The sequence below is a fragment of the Onychomys torridus genome, chromosome 4 (genome assembly GCF_903995425.1).
Source record: "Onychomys torridus chromosome 4, mOncTor1.1, whole genome shotgun sequence".
Lineage (NCBI taxonomy): Eukaryota > Metazoa > Chordata > Mammalia > Rodentia > Cricetidae > Onychomys > Onychomys torridus.
Window position 1 is genome coordinate 147,578,648 of NC_050446.1, and position 21,060 is coordinate 147,599,707.

Here is a 21,060-nt window from a genome sequence, read left to right on the forward strand (position 1 = left end):
TTATATTATTCCTCGAAGTCAAAAATATAAATCATCTCATTACCATCATAGCTAATTTCTAACTTTCCACTTCTGCATGAATTTAGAAGCACCTAGTACATGTCTACCCAGAATTTTAGTTGAATTTGTGTTAGAATCTAAATCTTGATTCCAGAAGAATTGACATCTTAAACAGTATTGAAACTTCTAGCCCATGAAGATTGTACTTTGAATTTATTCAGGTTTTCATGAAAAAGTACCTCTCTTGGGTACTTTTAAGTATATATGTGTAGCTGAAATTTTTCTGTGTCCTACCTGGCCCGAGGTCAGGACAAATTTCTCACCCACAGTCCCGCAGCCTTTTATAAAATAATTACACAGACACTTATGTTAATTAAAACTGCTCAGCCATTAGCTCAAACTCACTACTGACTAGCTCTTACACTTAAACTGAGCCCATTTCTGTTAATCTGTATGTTGCCACATGTTCAATGGCTTTAGCTGTGTGCCATTACATGCTGCTCCCTGGACAGCAGGCTTGTGTCTCCTGACTCAGCCTTCCTTTTCCCAGAATTCTCCTTCTCTGCTTATCCTACCTATACTTCCTGCCTGGCTACTGGCCAATCAGTGTTTTATTTATCAACCAATCAGAGCAACACATATTCAAAGCATACAGAACATCCCACAGCATATATGTCTTGCACATCTTTTGTTAGAGTTGTTCTCTCTATACATGTGGATGTGTGGAATTTTTTTTAAATATATTGACAATATTGCCCAGATTAGCTTTTAGCTCATAGTCCTCCACCTCAGCCTCCCAAGTTGTTGGGACTACTGGCCTGAATCATTGTGACTCCACTTATACTTACTGTTATTGCTAAGTGAGCTTCAGGTTCAGTGAGAGACCCTGTCTCTACAAAATGAGATGGAGAGTGACTGAGGAACGCACCCAATGTCCATCTCTGGTCTCTACATGCATACACACTCATGTGCACATGTATGTATATGCACAAACATGTATACGTACCACATACACACAAATGTAAGTTAGATGGTGTTCTCCACTTCTCTAAAACCCTCTAGAAGGCTTCTGTCTTCCTTAGAGTAGAAATTGAGGATTCTTACAATTTCCTACAAAGCTCTTCTTGTTTCCTTCCTGACTTCTCTCCCTCCTGGTTTTCCCTCTAATAATGTGGCTGTGGCAACTGTGACTCCTGTCCTTTGCTTAAACACACCAGTTCCATTTCTATTGCAAGCTGGACACCTGTTGATCTTCATGGAATGCCCTTCCATCCATAGTCCTCATCTCTCCTGGTCCATTCCTCCATCTCCTGTAGAGTTGCCATGAACCATCTTCCATTAAAACCCTCCCTCTCATTTTGATATAATTGGAGATACACATCCTCTCAAAAGTCCTTTGCTTGTCTCTGCATTATCTTCTATTTTACACATCATATACTGTATGTATTTAACTGTTTTCTGAAATCTGTAATAAACTTGGAGTTAGGCTATAGCACAAATTTTGTGTGTGTGTTATTCCCATGCCCGTTTAGTGAATAGATTAGAATAAAAGGTCTATCATATAATAAATATTGTGCAAATTAATGAAAAATCAAGAGAAATTGTAGGTGTATATGAGTTACTAGCCAGATCCAGTTCCAAATCTCACAGAGCTGACAGCCTCCATGTTAGTGAGTAGAATTAATGAAATTCTAATAGAGGGGAAAGGAAGAGAAAAGAAAGAAACTCAAAAAAGACATCCATGAACACTATGGTTTGCCCACATGATGGAAATGGATCTAGCAAAAGAAAACCAAGTCTCTCTTAAAAGCAGAAATGAGTGAGGATGTTGCAGGATCTTGGAAGCAGAGGATGGAAAATTAAGAAAATGAAGACTGTAAATAGGAGAGTGGCAGGAAGTACATCTGTGTACCATGCACTGTACCATGGCATAGGCATGTAGAAAGAATAATGCCACTTCTGTGACTGATAGTGCATAATAGTAGGGGGAAACTTCATAATTTGCCATGTAAAGGGCCTTCTAGAAAGTCCTTGTGGAAAAGCCTGGTGGGACAATCCTGTGCTCGCTGACTTGAAGGCTCTCACCGTGCTCTGGGTGAGAGCCTGTGAGTTCACCTGCCTTTCACAGTGAGCATCAGTTCTCTAACCTCTGCCCGAACTGTTGCTGGCTCTGAACAGTGTTTCTGTTATGAATCCTAGGTTCCATTCTTTGGGCCCCTGTTCGATGGAGCCATCGTGAGTGGGAAGCTGCTGCCAAGCCTTATCTGTGCCACGTGCATCAATGCCAGCAGAGCGGTGAAGTGCCTCATCCCACTCTATCAGAGCTTGTATCTTTTTGCTGTACATAGGTAACTTATTAACCCTCCCCAGGGTAGGATTCCTGGCAAGCTTTCAGGAGAGGTAAGTGGGCTTCAGGCCCCGGCTGTGGTGCTGTTTGTTGATTTCTATGAAATACAGTGATATTGTGCTGCGTTGAATATAGAATTTGTTTTCCTAGTTTGTTCACGAGTCTGAGAGGCTGTGACTGTCATGATGGTCAAGCCCATGGCTTCTGGGGTTTTCCCCAGAGTCAGTCTCTCCTTCTATCTCGAGTCACATTCCACCGTGTAGAAAGGAATATGGAGCAAATCATTGCAAGTCTCTTTCAGAGCACCAGAGAGCAAAAGCAAATGAAATGACTGATAAACCAGAAACTGTACACCGCACCTGAGAAATGCAGAGTTCTGAATGATCCAGCTACAACAGAGGAAGGAGAAATCACACCTAGCAGAGAGGGGAGCGAAGGGAGTCCCTGAATCATTTGTGTCTGGATTCATCAGTAAGAGTAGAAAGAAAATTGTTTTTTGTAATTTTCTCCAATCATTAATATTTCTTCTTTTAATCCCTGACCTCATCTCTGAAAACAGAAGAAATTTCATGTTTCTAATTTTTCTTTCAAGCATTAATTGGCATGTGTATCCTTAAATTCACATGTGATCTCTAACTATAAGAAAAGACAAAGATTAACATGAGTGACTTTGTAAAACCACTACAAAAACCATCTGACTTCCTAGTAAAACTTAGAATTTCTTTGTTTCTAATTGGCATTGATAATGATTTAAAACACATTCTGTGTGACCTCTCTCCATAGACTTCTCCCAGCCTAATTATAAGTGAGGTATAATTAGTGGGTAGATGGAGAGTGAAAAATAACGTGTAAAGGGATACAGTTTGTGACATACCTTTCATTAAAATATTGGTCATTCGGTTGACTAATATCCTGCCTTTAGATTTTAAAAAATACATATGCCATGTGGCAACTTAAAATTATCATAGAAATTAGTAGTAGAAAAGAGCTCTGAGGTCCCATCTGGTCCCTCCCCTGGGGCCAGGCTGCATTATTCCCTCCAGCACATTCTCCCTCTTTGTCCAGGCTGGTGGGGAGTGTTTGGAAGTAGCACTCACTGCAGAGACTTCCAGAACACTCCAGACATAATCTATAGCTGCTGCCACTTTCTCTTCCAGCGTGGAGTTTTTATTTCACACAAACTGCAGCTTATAGGAACTAATTGACAAAAATGAAAAAGACCTGTCCAACAACTGATCTGTCAGTTGACATGTGAGCTGGGATGAGCTAGATACCTGTCTGTCAAGGATGCTGGACCAAGGCAACAAAAGTCCTTTGAAAACAAGAGCATCCTATTTTGTAGAAGTCTGCTGTGGTTTGTTTGTTCGTTTGTTTAATCCTGTCACCCTCCACTTATCAAGCACATCACAACATAAATGCTTTGCCATTTTGCTGAATGGTAACTAGGTGCCTTTGGAGCTGTCAGATTTAGGAAAAACAGTATTTTTAAAAGTTGGAAAGATAATGATCAGTATCTCCATAAAAACCTCAAGGAAATCATATCATGACTGTGGGTGCTAGTACCCAAAAATAGCCCACAAAATAGACAATTTGACATCCTAGAGGACAACTTAGTATTAAAAGGAGGAAAAAAATAATAACAAGACCTGTTATATTGATCATTATAAAGTTTGAAATATTTTTCTCTTCTGTATATTCTTTAATTAGTTATTCAAATAAATGATCTAAAACAGTAAATCAGATGATATAAGCCAATCTTTAGCCAGATGTAGTCATGTGAGAAAAACTTTCTGATCATACAATGACTGTTTCTGTCTGTAGAACTGTTAATTCTCTGTCAGAAATAAGGAATATAATCAAAATGAGGAAATGGGAGGGAGAAAAGGGAGATTCTTGTACTGTAACATCCTCACTAAGTTTTACAACTGTATCCTTATGCCTGTGTCAGCTGCCCCTGCAATGTTCACTAGAACATTGAGTCCTCCGAGTGCTCTGGGGAACATCTGGACTACTTCAGTATCAGAGTGATACCGGAATTCGCTGCTGCATATATTCATATATTTGAATTTTGAAAAACATTGAATATTGTAACCAGTCCTAATTCTGAGTGCTAATTGCATTTCTTCATTTACCAAACAAACAGTTCTTGGACTGTCTGCCAACTCCATGCTAGAAGCTAGGGCTACCACAGCACAGCAGGGATTCAGGAGCCAAGTCCTTATGCACACCTTTTAGAATTGAAACCTAAGGAGTGCTCTTTTCTGAGAACAAGTGAAACTGAGAGTTGGGGTGAACAAGAATCAGGATAAGGGGGCCCTCTCTAAGGCAGAGATTGAAGAATGAGAGGGAAACTGTCTTCAGAAGCATAGGTAACATTCTGGGCAGAGGACCCAAAATACAGTGCTGGGAGGGAGGGGTACATCTACATTGCATGAATCCTGTACATGTTCAGGTCTATCAGGTTGCCTGTGATGGACCAAAGAGTCAGCCATGGTAGGAATGGCATTCTAGGTGACCCCTAAATAAGCTTCTCAGACTTCTAGCTTGCATGCACCTCAGAGTTCTTATCTTAGAACAGCATGTTAGAGGGTCCAGCCAGGGATGCCCAGTAGACAGTGGGTAGGCAAGGGGTGTAGGTGCCACCACACCCTACAAACCTATGCAGACCCCTTGGATGTCTCTTGATCAGTGCCACTGACCAATGAGGACTGAGCATGTGGTGCTCCTCTTTCAAGAGAGGAGAAAGTGCCTTGAAAGGTCCTGAAGTATAAATCACTATCCATTTTTCTGCTGTCCTCCCATGTTTTCTATTTATCATCACCCAAAGTAAAAGAGTGTTAAATTTTAAATTTTTGGCAGCAGATTTTTGATTTTTTCATCATTCTAAATTATATAATACTAACTCAATAGCAAATCTATAAGCTGTATACTCATCATGTAGAATCAATGGAATTTTGCAGTTGATATGCCATAGCTCATGTGTGCATATGTTTTATTCTTAGTAAAAACACTGCACAAAACAATTTTACCTATACATGTTTTGTTCTTGTATGTCTATTCTAGCAGCCCTCTCCATTGTTAGTTTGCTGCTGAGCAAGAAAGCATTGATGGGCAGAGAAACCTGGGTCACCCTGTAATCTCTTTGCTTCTGTGGTAGTTTGCAGAGCAAATGATTGGCTACTACAAGGGAGTAATGCAGCTAAGGACGGGTTTGATGGGGTTCTTTGGTTGCTCATGGCTCTGTGGTCACTCATTGCTGCTTTCTTTCCACATTTAAAGCAAGTTCTGCTTTGGCAGAAGAATGTGACCTCTTAGCTTTTATGACATCTTAGTCATTGAGGAAACAGGTTCTCATGTCCAGCTGCTCAAGCCATGTGGCCCTGAAGCCCTGCCTGAAATCCCCAGTACAAGTTGAGGAACTTTGGTTCCAAATATCTGGCATTGGTAGGTGTGTGTGTGTGTGTGTGTGTGTGTGTGTGTGTGTGTGTGTGTGTGTGTGTGTGTGGTTGTTGTTTTTTCCCTAAAGTCAGGCAATATATCCCTTAGCACAGCTGTATTGGTGTGAACTCAGACTCATTAAGGAAGGAAGCAGCTTGTGTCTGCTGCCCTAGAAGAAAACTTCACTTAAAGACCAAATATCAGAGAAAGAATTACTGATACCTGTTCCCCTGAGATGCAAGGCACAGAACTGAGCAATAAGAACTTCCTTGTCACGCAGGCCTTTTGCTTTTAATATGTAGATTATAGTTGTGAAATCAAACATTGACAAGCTGCTCATTTCATCTCAATGTCACTCACTTTCTAGGTGTCCAAATGGCCATTTTGTGAACAAAGGCCATGGTGTTTAGTTCAGACCTTTGTAACTCCTTAGGTGGAAGCACTTGCTCTTTTGTGTAGTGACTGCCCGCTGACCCATGCGGAGCTGATGATAGCCGAAGCAGAGAGCCAGTGAAATCACTTCGTTATTTCTACCACCCAATCCTCTCCTCAGACGATTGATATTTAACTTCCTTAGAATAAACTTGATTGAGATCCACTTTCATGTACATTTTAATTAATAGCAGAAACGTGGACAGTTAAGTGTCAATTTGACTCTGTAATGTTAAAAAAAATACACTTCTAATTAATTGGGAATTGGAAGCACCGCCCAACCAAATTTGTCTTTGGGGCTTTTTTGTTTTGTTTTTTAGCAGTAAATCTAGCTTAGGGTCAATATCAAAGGAGTTCCTGTGTGAGATTCTCTTGTCTAATTGATCAAACAGTTGGAACTATGTGGTAGAGTCACATAGAGGACTGAAAAAATATCATTATCTCCTGTTAAAAAAATGTGAACACAGTAGGGCTATGTGTAGAAAGCACCCCCTAATGGTGCTCAGCCTTTTGTGTCTTGTAGGCTTTCCTGTAACCTCCTCAGTGGGCTGAATCAAATCTGCCAAGCATGCCTTCATCCTGTGGCCACTGTACCACTGAGAACCAGCTCACCTACCATCTGCCTTTTCTATTGCTCACAGGCAGGCAGGGCCTGTTCCTGTGCCTAGAGCACAGTAAGTGGGAAGCTTGCCACATGTTATGTTTATAGTTCCCAAGCCAACTAAAAATTCCAAAACAAAACTGTGGTCTGCTGATAGGAAGTTTCTATAACCATTTGAGCCAAGGGCTTTCATTCTGGTCAGAGAACTTGTTTCAGGGAAAAGGTTCCTTCACCATATGCAATATGCCCATTAGGAGGAGTTCACCACGAATCAAGCAGATGGTGGCTTTCTAGGATAAACGTCCACTTCAGTAGAACTCAGTGGCGTTTTTGCCCTCTCTACTCTCTGGAAGTATTAGTATTTAATGGACAGAACTGGTGTTGCCTATGATGACATAGTTGTATGCCTCCTTCTGTCACGAGTAAGATTTGCTTTCATTTTCAGCTAACAGGTACATAAACATTTGGTAATACTAGAGTTTCTCTCTTAGACATGTGACTTTAATAGCATCACTAGATTCTGCTCCCAGTTTACACAGCTTCAAAAATGACCCCCTCTCTAAAGCTCTGCCAATCCAGGTTCTTTCTTCTCCAGTGGGAGCCTGAGCTCTTCCTCCAGGACAGACCTTTGATGCTTCTGCCCATCTCCCCTGCACCACAGAAAGGAAACCAAGCCATACCATGTGTTTTATTTTGCCATGCACAACCAGTTATGCATTCACCAACATTTGCAGCTTTCCTTTCCTGTGCCAGGCACCATCCTAGTCACTAAGAATATAAATGTGAGTAAGATATTCCAAGGGAGAGGACACTGTTTGTTCATGGACCAGGCTATGAAGCCCATTACATATGAGAATGACAGATGCTTCTATATGGCAGAGCATAGGATATGCACATGCAGGTACAGGCACACAGAGAAGTCAGAGGCAGTGAGAGCATTCACAGAGCTGTGGAAAGAGTTCTGAGAGAGAATGGGGCCTGGTCTGTAGCAGAGGCAAGGGGATAGATTAGAATCTATGCAGGGGTGGGCACATTCAGTGTGTAACCATAGATAACCTTCTGTGGAGCAATTACAGAGTAGACTTTGAAAGAACAGGTAGGTCTAAAGACATAGGAAAGGGGAGCAAAGAGGAGGCAAAGGAAGCTTTGCTTTCAGCAAACTGGCCAAGCAAGAGAGCCTAGCAGTTGGCTTCATCCATCCCTGGAGTCAATAGTGTCAAGTATTTACATGGAAAGTTGTGTGTAAGAAGACCAAGAACTGAGTTACTACAAGGGAGGAGTCAAGACATACCAGGTAATTACAGCGCCAGAGAGAAGGAAAACACTTTAGGGTGGGATTGAACACTTACAGAGTGAAACCAATGTAGTAAGGGAGACGGGATTTAAGTAGACTGAATGGCAGGGGCAATTGCTGATGGAAGGATGGGTGGTGGTGCTTTAAGAACTGGAACCTCTAGGCTGAGCAGGGGTGGCGCACACCTTTAATCTCAGCACTCGGGAGGCAGAGGCAGGTGGATCTCTGTGAGTTTGAGCCAGAGTTGCACATAGAAACCCTGTCTTAAAAACAAAAACAAAAACAAAAAAAAAGAAAGAAAAAGCAAAAACAGAATTGGTACTTTTAAACAGACCTACAAGAAAAGGAGTTGTAATGGGTCTTTCTACTGCTTGGTGTTGACTCTAAAGCACATTCTACTGTAGGTGCTAACATTTGGGAGATAGTCTCATCTTTCAGAAAACTGGAAGGGAACCCCAAAAATGTACCACCTAGCATCCATGCTTTAACAGTTGGAAAGCATGTTGTGACTTTGAGTGTTGCAGAAAGTCGTGGCTTTGTCCTTGAGTTTGTATATGAATGGGAGAAAAGTGAAGTAGACTAGACTCTAGACGTTTGGGAAGCACAGTGCAGAAACTAAAGTTGAGAGGGGTGTAATTTTCCCATGAGGGAAAAGGAGGACAAAAAGAAAAGAAAGAAAGAAGGAATGGAGATTCCTAACAATGAGATTTTTAAGTTACACGGGGTATGGTAGCTCACACCTGTAGTTCAGCACCCGGAGGTGGAGGCAGGATGTCAGGAGTTCAAGTTTACCTTCAGCTTCATAGCAAATCCAAGGCTAGGACACTTGAGACCTGCCTCAAAACCAACAAATAAGTAAATAAAATTGAAATGATTTCCCTGAGAAAGAAAAAGGACAGGCATGAAAGAGCAACCAAAGTAGTTGTTCAGGAAGTTGGTTTCTGGTAAATTCGAGTTTGAAAATCTGTACATTAAGATTAAAGGAGGAGCCCCAAGCACTTAGAGGGTCAACACTCATAATAATGTCCCCAGAGTTCCCATCTTCTGGAGCTGTCATGGCACAGAGAATACACCAAAAAGAAAGGAGATTGGCTCCTCCGAGTAAAGTCCTTGTTCAGACGACCCCCCCCCCATCCACCATCACACAGAGCAGACATGTAGCAGAGCTCAGAGCCATAGAGATGTGTCTTTGCATGCACGCGCACACACACATGCATGCACACATACACACACACACACACACACACACACACACACACACACACACACACCATCCTGAATAAAAGATGCACTGAAAACTGGGAACAGGAAAATATTCCCCTCCTTTCTGAGTAAGGTTAAAGGCTGAATTTTGAAGCATTGCTTGGATCCCTTGTAAATATGTAAGACTAAAATCATTAAACAGCTCCTGAAACTTCAAAAAATAATGTGTTCTCAAAGAGTAGGGTGTCAAAAACACATTACATTTTTTTCAGCGCTTAGCTTACAAATACAAATCTTAACTTTGACAAAGTATCATGATCACCTGGTGGACACTGAATGAGAACTATGGGATGCTGAGAGATGGGTGACTTCACTGTGGCCAGAACTGCAGTGCCTTAATTCTGGAACTACGCCTACCCATCTTCCTATCCAACAGTTTTATTAAAGTTAGCAAAGTTTGAGGCCAGCCTAGTTCATAGAGTGAGTTCCACAGCAGCCAAGGCTACACAAAGAAACCCTGTTTTGAAAAACCAAAAAATAAAATAATACTAATAAATAATATCTGAACCTCCTGGATCTTCGTCCCATTCTGCTGGTAGCACCCAGCCTCTTTACTAGACACCTGTTCTTCCAGCCACTATAGTCCACACCTCGTGAGTCCTAGTCCCAGCACCACCATCATGGCTATCAGGTCCCAAGCAGCATCCAGTTCTTTCAGGAAGTCTAGGAAGTGCTGCCTTTAGGCGTTTTCACTGTGGTGCCAGCCCGGTTCCCATAAATAATGGGTTCCAAGGTCTGCTTTTTGGGGTCAAAGCTGCCCCGGACATGAACCCTATAGGAAGCTCCTGATGGCAGGGGAAGCTTTCATAAAAAGAGGAACTATTTACTCACTTTTTGGTATTCAGTGACACTTAAAAAGACCTCATCTCAAGAAAACTAACCCTTCTAACAGTCTGTAAGAAACCAGGCTGATGCTGTGCCTGAGAAAATGTCCACAAGAGCCTGGACTCTTCCTCTCTTGGCCACTGTCTCAACCGGGTCGCTCCCCTCTCTCTGCTAGGGCAGGGATGCTGCTTCCCATTCTGCTGACCCGAGGGTCATTTTGCTGCACCCCACCTCACTTGCTACTCGTGGGTCTCTCCTGTGACATGGATTCCCATCCTCCCACACCATCTCACCCACACAGTCTTTGTTCCTTTGAAGTCTGTGCCAAGATCCACTCACCTCTGCATTGAGTATTCAGCTCCCAGCCATACTGTGAGGTTCCCAGAATGCCTTGTTTTCTTTCTCTTTCTGTCACTCTCCCCTTTACCTCCGGGTACATTGTGCATATATGTGTACAGCTGAGAGATGGAGGGGGGCATGCAGGCAGTGAAGGAAATAAAACATTCATTTGGTAAACCCATTTGGAAAACAGTTATCAAAAGATAAAACCAAATACTTTATAACATTGCATTTTTTTTGTTGTTGTTGTTTTCAAGACAGGGTTTCTCTGTGTAGCTTTGTGCCTTTCCTGGTACTCACGCTGTAGCCCAGGCTAGCTTTGAACTCACAAAGATCCGCCTGCCTCTGCCTCCCGAGTGCTGGGATTAAAGGCATGCACCACCACTGCACGGCTGCTTTTTTTTCCCCAGTGTTGGAGCCTTCATTGTCTCGGGTGAAAAGTAGGTCTCCACACAGCCTATGCATGCATCTGTGTATGTCTGTACCTTGTGGGCCCTGCTTTTCCGTTTTAAAGGTGTATTTCTAGCTCTGTCCTGAACACTTGGGGTACCTGCTGTATTTGCTGTCTGGTAGGGAACAGATGCACATTGGAAAAAAACAGCATAAAGGGGTTTTTAGAAGAATTCTTGAAAATTAGGTACTATATGAAATAGTATTTTATTGGATGATAATGTTATACATGTTTCCTTTTATTGTGTTCAAAATAATTTTGTAGGTGGGAATTTAGCTCAGTGGTAGAGCACTTTCCTAACGTACAAGGTCCTACGCTCAGTCCTTGCACATTGATTGATTGATTGATTGATTGATTTCACTGATACCCCCTAACATTTATTGAAGGACTTTTTACTTTGAAATTAATGCACTGTTGAACAATGTGAAAGGAACATGAAGGCTATTTGGTAAACAGTTTTCATTGAGCCATTAGTACTTAGTAGATTTGGGGGAGAAAGACTGAACTCAAAGATGGTTAAAGTCAGAAAACTTACAAGGAGAGACTTACCTTCGGGAAGGAGTGACAGACCCAGTCCAGGCTCAGAGGGAAATTGCCAGAAAGCCCTGCTTCTTTGGTGTTCCATATCCTGGGGCCCTACTAGTCCATTGCTGGGATGGGGGCGGGCAGCTATTTTTTTTAACTATTAATGTGTGTAAATTTTACGCACATAAATAAAAAAACGCCTGTGATGCCCAAAGGAAGTTCTGAGACCAGCAGGCAGTGGGCTGGTCTAGGCCAAGCATGCAAATACTGACAGCTGAAGTCACTTGTTGGAAAGTCTACAAACTCTGGGTACAGCTGCATTCGTCAGTTGCTTTAAGGGAAGTGTAATCAGCCAGAGAGATGCATTTGCATCTCAATTAGAAAGGAGTTGGGAGGAAGCACTAGGGTCTGTTGCAGGAAGGTTGTGGAAGAAATCTCACCGAGCACAAAAGCCTCCAGCCTTATCCTCCAGCTGAGTGGAGGACAATGTCTGAGGTTTCGTTTCCATAGGGACCAGAAACCTGCTGGGCCCCAGAAGAATCTCGGGTTTGCACCGTAATCCTTTGGTCATGATGACACAAATTCCACCGTTGTCCCTAAATACATTTTGCTATTAGAAAGCTGTTAGTGAAGTGGAAATGGCTGTCATGTCAAAAGCATGTGAGGGTGTGTGCTGACCCTCTTACCTCTGTCATGGTGCTGAGAGCGTTTCTAGGCAGTCGACATTTATTGGTGTCAGAATATTCAAAGAGCCAAAGGTCATTCCGTCAACGACAATGTCTTAGCATTTACAGATACCTGGGAATGACATACATTCACTCTGATTTCTGATCCTTCCACACTCTTCAGTAGAGGGAAACAGCATGAATCTTAACAAAGTACAGATCCTGAAAACTTCTGGTCATTGTCTGGCTCTAGATAACTCCAGCAAATCTACAAGAGGTAGCCCTCACCTTGACATTTGGGAGCACAAAGTACTATAAATTAAAATTTCCTTTGGAATATTATCAAAGCAGTTACTTTCAAAGACCAAAATCTATGCCAGACCAGACAGACCCTTTGTTTCCAGAGTTCTTCACTTTGTGCTGGAGCCTACTGAAAGTAGAGGCTATTAAAACCTCTGTCTATGCCAAGTTACCCATCATAACCAGGAAGGACTCACCCTGAGCAATTCTTAGGAAAACTTGTATTTTTGTTTTATTTTGTGCTGTCTTAGTTAATTCATTGGCTCCAACTTCAGAGTAACAAAGAGAATTTCTAAAAGTGGGTAGAAAAAGAAAAATTCAGTCTGACTTGTACAGACTGAATTCTCTGTATTTAAAAGACAAGGTTTGAAGTTCATCTTCCCATTCTGGAAAGTAAGGGAAACAAGTTTCCTAAAGAGTCTCTTCCAGTGACCACAGACTGAAATAACACATTGCAGGGAAACATCAGAACCTCTTAATCCAACATTAATCAAATTTCAGTTTACTAATTATCCATCCCGTTTTGAAAGGACCAGCATCAACAGAAAACATCGTAGACTCTGGGATTATAAGCAGTATTTTGAAAGTGAGACTTTCTGTTATTCAAATCTCTAAAAAGGACAATACATGCCTTATTATAATAAGAGATTGTGAAAAGGCAAAGGAGGACAAAGCAGCGGGTCCCACTGGTGAGCCCTTCTGTGCGGCTGCAGTAGGCTCCCAGCAGGTTCCCTGCTGCAGTCATTTGCAACATGCTCAAGGAAATTTTTTAATCAAAGCCGAATACTTTTTTGGTAATCTGAGCAAGTACAATCCAAATGCCATCATGTGAGCCTAAAGGGGCCTCTTTTCCACTTTTCTGTAATACTGAGAAACTCTAAACTCCAAAGCAGATAGATTTTGCTTTTCAGGTGTCATCTGTGGCCCTATGCAGTGAGAGCTTTTGCTGGAGAAAGCTGGTCACTAGGAGGATCAGTGCTGACCCTGTATCCAGTGAGCCCACATGCACTTCCATCTGTATATGGTGTTTGCACATGCCTTAAGCACAGCCAGCTTAATGAATGGGCAGCTGCTCTAGTTTTGAGCAGAGTAGCATGTTCCCTAAATGCCCCAATATTTTAGCATGGACCACTCTCTAGGTATGCCTTGTAATTCCTGACAAGCCCACATCTGACAGTCTGTGTGTCCAGACAGTCTTTTTGTTTTTGTTTCAACCAAGTTACAGAAACAAATGGCACCATGTTCAGTGGCTTATAGTTTTTATCTTCAGCTTATTTCCTCCATGTTTCATGTCAGACTCCTATCTCCTGTTTGGTCCAAGGATATAAAAGAGTACAGAATGGGCATCCCTCTGCCATGTTCACGCCTTTAAACCTCCAGTACAAAGCTTTGGTCTTTCATCCACCCATGATCAATGAAGGGACTGCCTCCTAAAAAACTCAGTCTGCTTGTCAGGGAACAAGCCAGCCCTTAAGATGCCAAGTCCCTGCGGTTCCCCTTCATTTGCCTATGAAGTGGGACGTAAGTCTATCAGTGCATCCCGGCCTTGAGGCAGATGTATGCCTGGAAGTGCAAAGTCTCATACCTCCACAAAGGGTTGGGCAGGCTGGCTGGCTGAGGGGATTCTGAATTTATAAGCAGAGTTCCAGAATTCCCCCAGGGCCCACTTTTCAAAGGCAAATTAGTACGTTTGCAACTTGATCCCTGGGCAACTTTTGACAGTTGTTCTAAGAATAATAAAACAGATGGACAGAATAGATTTTGGGGTTTCCATCCAAACTGCCATCCTCTGTGGAATTTAAAGAAGGCGGAGAGCTGGAGAGCCGATGGGGGAGCTGCCGCTGCTCTCCATTGTGGTGTGCCTTTCACACCCAAGACTCAGAACTCTCTCCTCAAAGAAGATGGAAACTGTCATCACATTATAGTTTCCTGCTGAGCGTTCAGCCTGGCTATGAGAAAATAAATAGGATGTGTGGGAGTTTTTTTACACATTTAAAATTAAATGAAGTCAGTAAAAGCAAATTTGTACTCCAAGAAACTGATGTTACTATGACTATCAGAGGAAACGTAAAATTTGTCTAAGATTTAAGTAGCACGTTTACAAAATCTTAAGCCCTTTGTTTAAGCCTTCACATATTATGTGCATATTAATTTTGAAAATAGAATTCATTCCCAACAGGGTAAATACATATAGTGACATATACATACTTTAGACAGCTGAATCAGGAAAGACTGTTTCAATGATCTGATAAGGAGAGATTAGTCCTGCAGTTGTACACTGGACTGTGATCACGTATGCGGTCTATGTTTGAAGTTTGGGAAGCATTTCCTACTACCCACTCTGCCGTGGATGGAGCCGGGCTCTGTTCTCCTTTTTTTTTTCACTTACCTTGGATGTGAGTCTCTGTAGTTAGGCACCCCTCTCTGGATAATATGCCCTGTGATCACTTCTTAGACCAAAGAGGTTAAATAAGGTCAACTAGGCCTTAGGCCTTAGAGCTCCAGAGCTATCCTAGGCGTGTGTGTGTGTGTGTGTGTGTGTGTGTGTGTGTGTGTGTGTATGTGTGGTGTGTGTGGACAAACTTTCAAGCAGACGACTGTCACTGGAATGGCACACTGGAATGGCATGTTTTCATTTCTTTGAAAACAGACTTGTTGAAGGAATGTAAAGCCTTTGTCTGCATCTCGTGTTCTGCAGTGACGCTGACGTCCTAGCACTGGGTCCTTGTGCTTGGGCAGGTTTGGGGGTTAGTTTTACACTGCTAGGGATAATAAGACCCACATTCTACAGCATGCTACGCTCAGCCTATACCACTGAGCTCGACCCCCACCCCTCCTGTAGTCAAGTGCTCATTCTTCCTGCCCGCCTTTCCTTTCCGGCAATCGTCTTCCTACAAATGCTAGACCCATTTCAAAGTGTCTTTGTGATAGTACCCACATTTTCAGGCATATATGAGAGCTGACCTCAAACAGAAGTTGGGTTTCAACTTTAGACTGGTAACTAGTTATTTGGTTTTGAACAAGTATTTTACATCCATCTGCTTCCTTATCTTTAAAGTGAGGAAAATAATCCCTCAGACAGATTATTGCTAAGTATTTATGGAATTAAATCTATGTAAAAATTTATCCTTAAAACATAACTGAAATGCAGCTTCTGCCCACTTGTACCACATAGTCCCAGCCTAGCTCTGTCGTGGGCTAGCCTGGTACACAGCTTCCTCTTAGTTTCACTACTTCTCCTTCTCTTGCAGATTTGTGGAGAAAGCAGAATGTTTTCCTTCTGGCAGAAATCAAAACGTGTAGCTCAAACCCCTCCATACTACAGAAAAATCTGCAGTCTTTCTAATGGCCCCCAAACAGGCCAGCCTTGAGAACTACATGCTCTGCCCAGAATTCTGCCTGCCCCGTATCCCTCCTCCCAGCGCCTTCATAGCCCCTTCTCCCTTAGTCTCTGTCGAAAAGTCATTTATATAGTGTCCTAAATACAAAGCTCTCTTCCTTGGGCAGTGTTACCTCATTTTTTAAATTCGTTCTCATTATTTAATCATTGTGTCTTTCTCCCATGAATCCATCAACCACTACTGAGGACAAACCCATTATCCTTTGTGGCTGTATCCCCACTGTAGGAAAGGAGAAGCCTTGATAAAGCGTGCATGCCATATAAACAGGTAAAGAAGTGAGCAAGGGAGCAGATACGTGCTGTGCTGCCCAGGAAAGTCTAGCTCTTGGCTCACTCTGACCAGAAGTGGTTGTACCATTCCACCCTCTTTCAGAACATTGTGCTTCCCAGGCTTTGCCATGCATGCCACCGGAACTTGGCAGTGGTGCTTCTGTGTTCCTTCAACTCCTATCTCTGTGGCGATGGCTGTGCTGTAGGATGCAAAGATGGGTAGCCTTGCTCCTGAGGAGCTTCTTCACCAGCAGGCCTTATTCTGGGATTTAGGAAAGGCCTGGAGTCGCCATACAATGGTTCTGCTGGTCATTCAAAGGCAAACTACAGAAGAGAATGAGAAGATGGAGGGAGCTAGCTGCCTGAGGGAAAAGGACGTCCACCTGCAGCTTCAGGCTGTCTACATAAGTGGTGTCTCTCATTAGCATCTTCATTGTTGGTCTTCAAAGTCTCAATAGGCTAGAAGTTTCATGAGACTTTGTTGTTTGTTTTCCAAAAATATATCCAGATAATAACCACAATTGCTTATTTAAATGCCTCTAGACTGGAGGAATTTTGGTGAGCTTGCTTTGGGGGAACAATGTGTCATTTGTGGTCCTGAGGTCATAGCTCTTGGTTCTATTCAGAGGAAGGAATGGAAACTAGACTGTCACAGTCGTTCCATCAGTAAGCAAGGGCACCACCACCTTGAAGCCACTGCCTCGGAAGTCTGGATTCATATTACGAAGTGTGTTCAGTAATGTGGATTTTGAAAGGAGGTGATGAAGAGTAAAGAACTTATTTGAAGTATTTTATATAGCATAAAATTGTTTTGCTTTACTAAGATATAAATAGTATCTTGACTGCAATGGGACTAAATAGGCATACTAGTTTTAAAACTTTGGTTTAAAGTTATTCAGGAGGTCCCTCCAGGCTTGACTGATGTTGATTCTATTTGTTTGTTGGTTGGTAGTCAAAAACAAAACTTTGCAAAGAGACACTCATGGGCTGGGACATATTACAGCCTTAATCTATAAACCCCAATAGCTCATGCTCAGTGGTCATTCTTGCCATCAGTTCCACAAAAATTCCTCTGAACCTTTGGCTGGAAGTTATCATCTTCCTTAATGCTGTATCAATTGTACTGGGAGTGGTGGTGGTGGTGGTGGTGGTGGTGGTGTGTTTGTGTTTCTGAGGTTTGAACCTGGGGCAGGCAAGCAGTCTACCACTGACCTATACTCCCAAACCCACACTGATATTTTTTAACATATTCAAAATGTACTAAAATCTTTATTTAGGGAGGTTAGAAGCAGCCTACAGAATTCTGTTCACACTTTCATTGTTGTTGTTTTGGGTGGTGCAGAAATGAGAGCTTTGCAAAAACACAGGCTGCCTTCAACAGTTCATTCCCGTGCTGAAGGCTGTGTTTTCCAACATTTCCATTCCGGGTCTTTTCACTGCAGCGTGTCGTGTTCATGTGGCAACTACTCTCGCAGTGTTCAAATGTCCTCTTTCCATTATGGTGCGATAGTAATTTTTTTCTTCTTCAGGTCAGCTAAAGGCTTATTGCTGGCCAGAGCCATTTCTTCTCCTACACTGTTAGCCTCTCCAGCATAGCACCCTGGACTAATCAGTAGACACTGCCCTGTTCATACTGCCAAGATCAAGGTCAGAGTCCCACAGGGAAGGCCTGTGCTCTTTGCCCTCTGCCTAGACAGCTGTTCCCAGATGTCCATAGGTGGTGTCCCCACTTCTCTGAGCTCTCCCCCTCCTTCCTGAATAAAGTTTGCACACACCTACGCACATCTGTGCTTGCACTCTCATCTCTAGTACCTCCTGTGGCCTTCCTGTGCTCTTTATTGTGTGAGCCCTTGTCGGCATCTAATTTACTATAGAATCTACTTACTCTTTATCTGTGTTGAGCCCACTGCATGAGGACAGAGATTTTTCTCTGACTTCTTCTTCTATTGCTAACTCTAAAAGTGACAGTAGAAATATTTAGCAAATTGGTAAAACAAGGGCAGCTGAGGATACCGACCATGCTTGTGTTTTCCAGGAGAGACCCAACCCTGGATGCAGCCTCGGCACCTGCCACAGGGTAAATATTTGTTCAGGAAATGCTTGTTAGATGAGTAAATGAAGTCAGCCCCTTGCCATCGTAGAAAAGGCCACCAACTCCAGAACATGTCCTGTTCTAAAGAAAGAAATGAAAAATTTGTAATTCAGCTTTCTGTTCAATAACTTTTACAAGAACTTTCCTATGAGATAAAGTGCAGATCTCATGATAGAAAAGACTACCATGGCCTGTCTTGCCTTTGGCCATTGGGTTGTAATGATTCTGTTTATGAGACGATAAAATTCAGAATTTCAGTAAGACTCATGGAAACTCCAGGAGTCCGTAATATATGGAGAGTGAATGAGGGGTCTGCTGTCAATGTCTAGGGATGACTGAACAAGAAGCATTCCAATGAGACCATGCACTAAGTATCAGTAAAGTTTTGTTTACTTTCTAATTTTAAATAAAAAGGTAAAAATGAGTAGAAGTCCAAGCATTGCCTCCTTTCACAAGAACCCCAAGGACTTTCTAGATAGTCTAAGGATTCTGGCAGAGGTGCTTCAAGAAAAATGGAGGAGGAATGACTGGATTTCCTAGGCTCAGGTTTGGGTCTTGCCCAGGTCTGTCGTGGCTGATACCTGTGCAGCAGGAACAGCTAGGAACTGGCCAAGTATCCCTTACCTGCAGCCCCTTCCGGTAGCCAGTTTGGGTCTTCTTGCCTCAGTCCAATTTCTGCCTGGCTATTGAGAGCTTCAAGAGATGAAGGTGGGAGGCACAAGGCTTTCCAGTCTCACATTGGACAACTCAGAAGTATAGCCCACTGCAGATCTGAGGAAGGAAAGAAAGCCTGTTGAGGTCAGCAACATCCCAGACCCCGAAACGGTATTGTGATCGCTCTAGGTCAAGGCCCGAAGATAGACGAGTTGAGTTCTATAGGCCTGTCTTATTCATACTTTAGTCCTACCATCCAGAATGACAGAAATCAGTATTTTTAGTTGGGTGGAAATAAAAAATGCAAACACACTAAGGAATCATGAGGACAAAGTATTCTGGTGCCATTTATTTAATTGTACCATAAGATATCTTTACTGCTTAGAAGGAAATAACTTGCCAAAAGGAGATAACTGCTTTTAAATAATGACCTTAATCCAACGACTACTCATAAAGGCAATACAGATCAGTTTGCTTCTATTTTCACAGAAACACATATAAAGAGGGCCTTCGAGTCCTATGTGGATTCCTTACTTTCTCACTGTAAGGTTTTATTACATTTTTATTGATTAATTGATGTGAGGGAGTGATATATGGGACATGCCGCATGTGTGGGGGTCAGAGGGCAGCTAACTTTCAGAAGTTGGTTCTCTCCTTGTCCCAGGTGATATTCAGGGATCAAATTCAGATCTTCAGGCTTGGTAGCAGGCACAGTTAATCACTGAGCCATCTCACTGGTCCCACTTTCCCACTTCAATCTGCTCTCATTAACCCTATATTTAATTTCACATAGCTTTTAAGAGTCATTGATATACTTCATAATTTCAGTTGTCTTTTTAAGTGAATTTATGTTTTTTGTTTGTTTTGGATTTTTTCAAGATAGGGTTTCTCTGTGTAGTTTTGGTGCCTATCCTGGATCTTGCTCTGTAGACCAGGCTGGCCTCAAACTCACAGAGATCCACCTGGCTCTGCCTCCCGATTGCTGGGATTAAAGGCGTGCGCCACCACCACTCAGCTGAATTTATGTTTTTATGCCTGTGGGAGTTTGCAAAAACCTTTCTGGAAGCCATATCATTTGTGACATTGCAGTTTCTTTAAGGAGAATGAATATTTTGGGGGCCAGTCTTTTAATGTTCACCTTTAAGCTGCATGAGTAGTCCTCCTCTATAGGAAAAAGGGCTTTGTTGTGTGTAATGAGAACCAGACTTCTGGCTTGGGGTGACTCTTGGGTACTAGAAGGATGTTCTTGAAATGCATCCACATTTGCTTTCCCCTCATTTATCTGGCAGTTCTCTGGCAACAGTCTTTCAGCCCTTCTGTGGATGAATATAGAGTACCCAAAGAATATAGAATGCTGCCAAGCATTTTTTAAAAGCTGGAGGCTTCACATGGCACCCTGGCTTCTCTGACAGGTCTGTGACCCACAGGCAGGAGAGGGGGCAGCGGTGTTTGGCCCCACACACCATCTCTGTCATGTCCCGATGCATATTACAGTAACCCTCATAGGTGCTGGGAAGGAGTGTTGCTCGTCATTTGGAAGTGCAGCCCCCCGCCAGAGCAGATCAATACTTGAGCTGTCTGTCTCCGCTGCTTACTTTTCTTTTGCTCAGCGAGACTCTTCTGCAGGGAGCGATCGATGGCTCTAATCTTCAGCAGCCTGCAGCAAGTCATGTGAGACAGAGCACTTAGGTGGCATTACACGGACTGTGGAGGTGGCAGCTCGTGGCAGAGATTCATAGCACCCTCACTAGGGACACATTCCATCCGTGACGGGTGGTTCCACTCAGCCCTGCTGTGGAACACCATTTCTCTGAAGCTTGATCCAGGGAAGAGGGACTCTGCCTGGGCTGTGTGCATGTTGGTTCAAGCATACACACGCGTGGATGCATGTGTGAACCACACACACAAACAGGCCAACATCCTCTGTTTGACTCTCCTAACTGTCACTGTGGCCTGGGCAGTTGAATCTACTCTAGAGCCCTGGGGTAGAATTAGTTACATTCTGGCTAAATTTTAAACACTAATGGTGGTTTGTTGGTTGGTTGGTTTGTTGGTTTTCCAGGGGGGGTGGTGTTTTGTTTTTGGTGGAATTTGTTTTGTTGTTATTTTAACAGGACATGATAGTCAATCTAGCCCTTATAAAGTGGAGGCAGGAAGATTACAT

General features: G+C 42.7%; 1 protein-coding gene across 3 annotated transcripts in view; it reads left to right on the top strand.

The window, feature by feature from the left end:
* The window catches only part of Ralgapa2 (Ral GTPase activating protein catalytic subunit alpha 2), a 277,458-nt gene that overhangs the window by 204,501 nt on the left and 51,897 nt on the right, over positions 1-21,060 (top strand). For all 3 annotated transcript variants that reach the window (XM_036184593.1, XM_036184594.1, XM_036184595.1), the window contains one exon: positions 2,200-2,327. In XM_036184593.1, the coding sequence (XP_036040486.1) occupies positions 2,200-2,327 (128 nt within the window). The remainder of the gene's footprint in view (positions 1-2,199; positions 2,328-21,060) is intronic.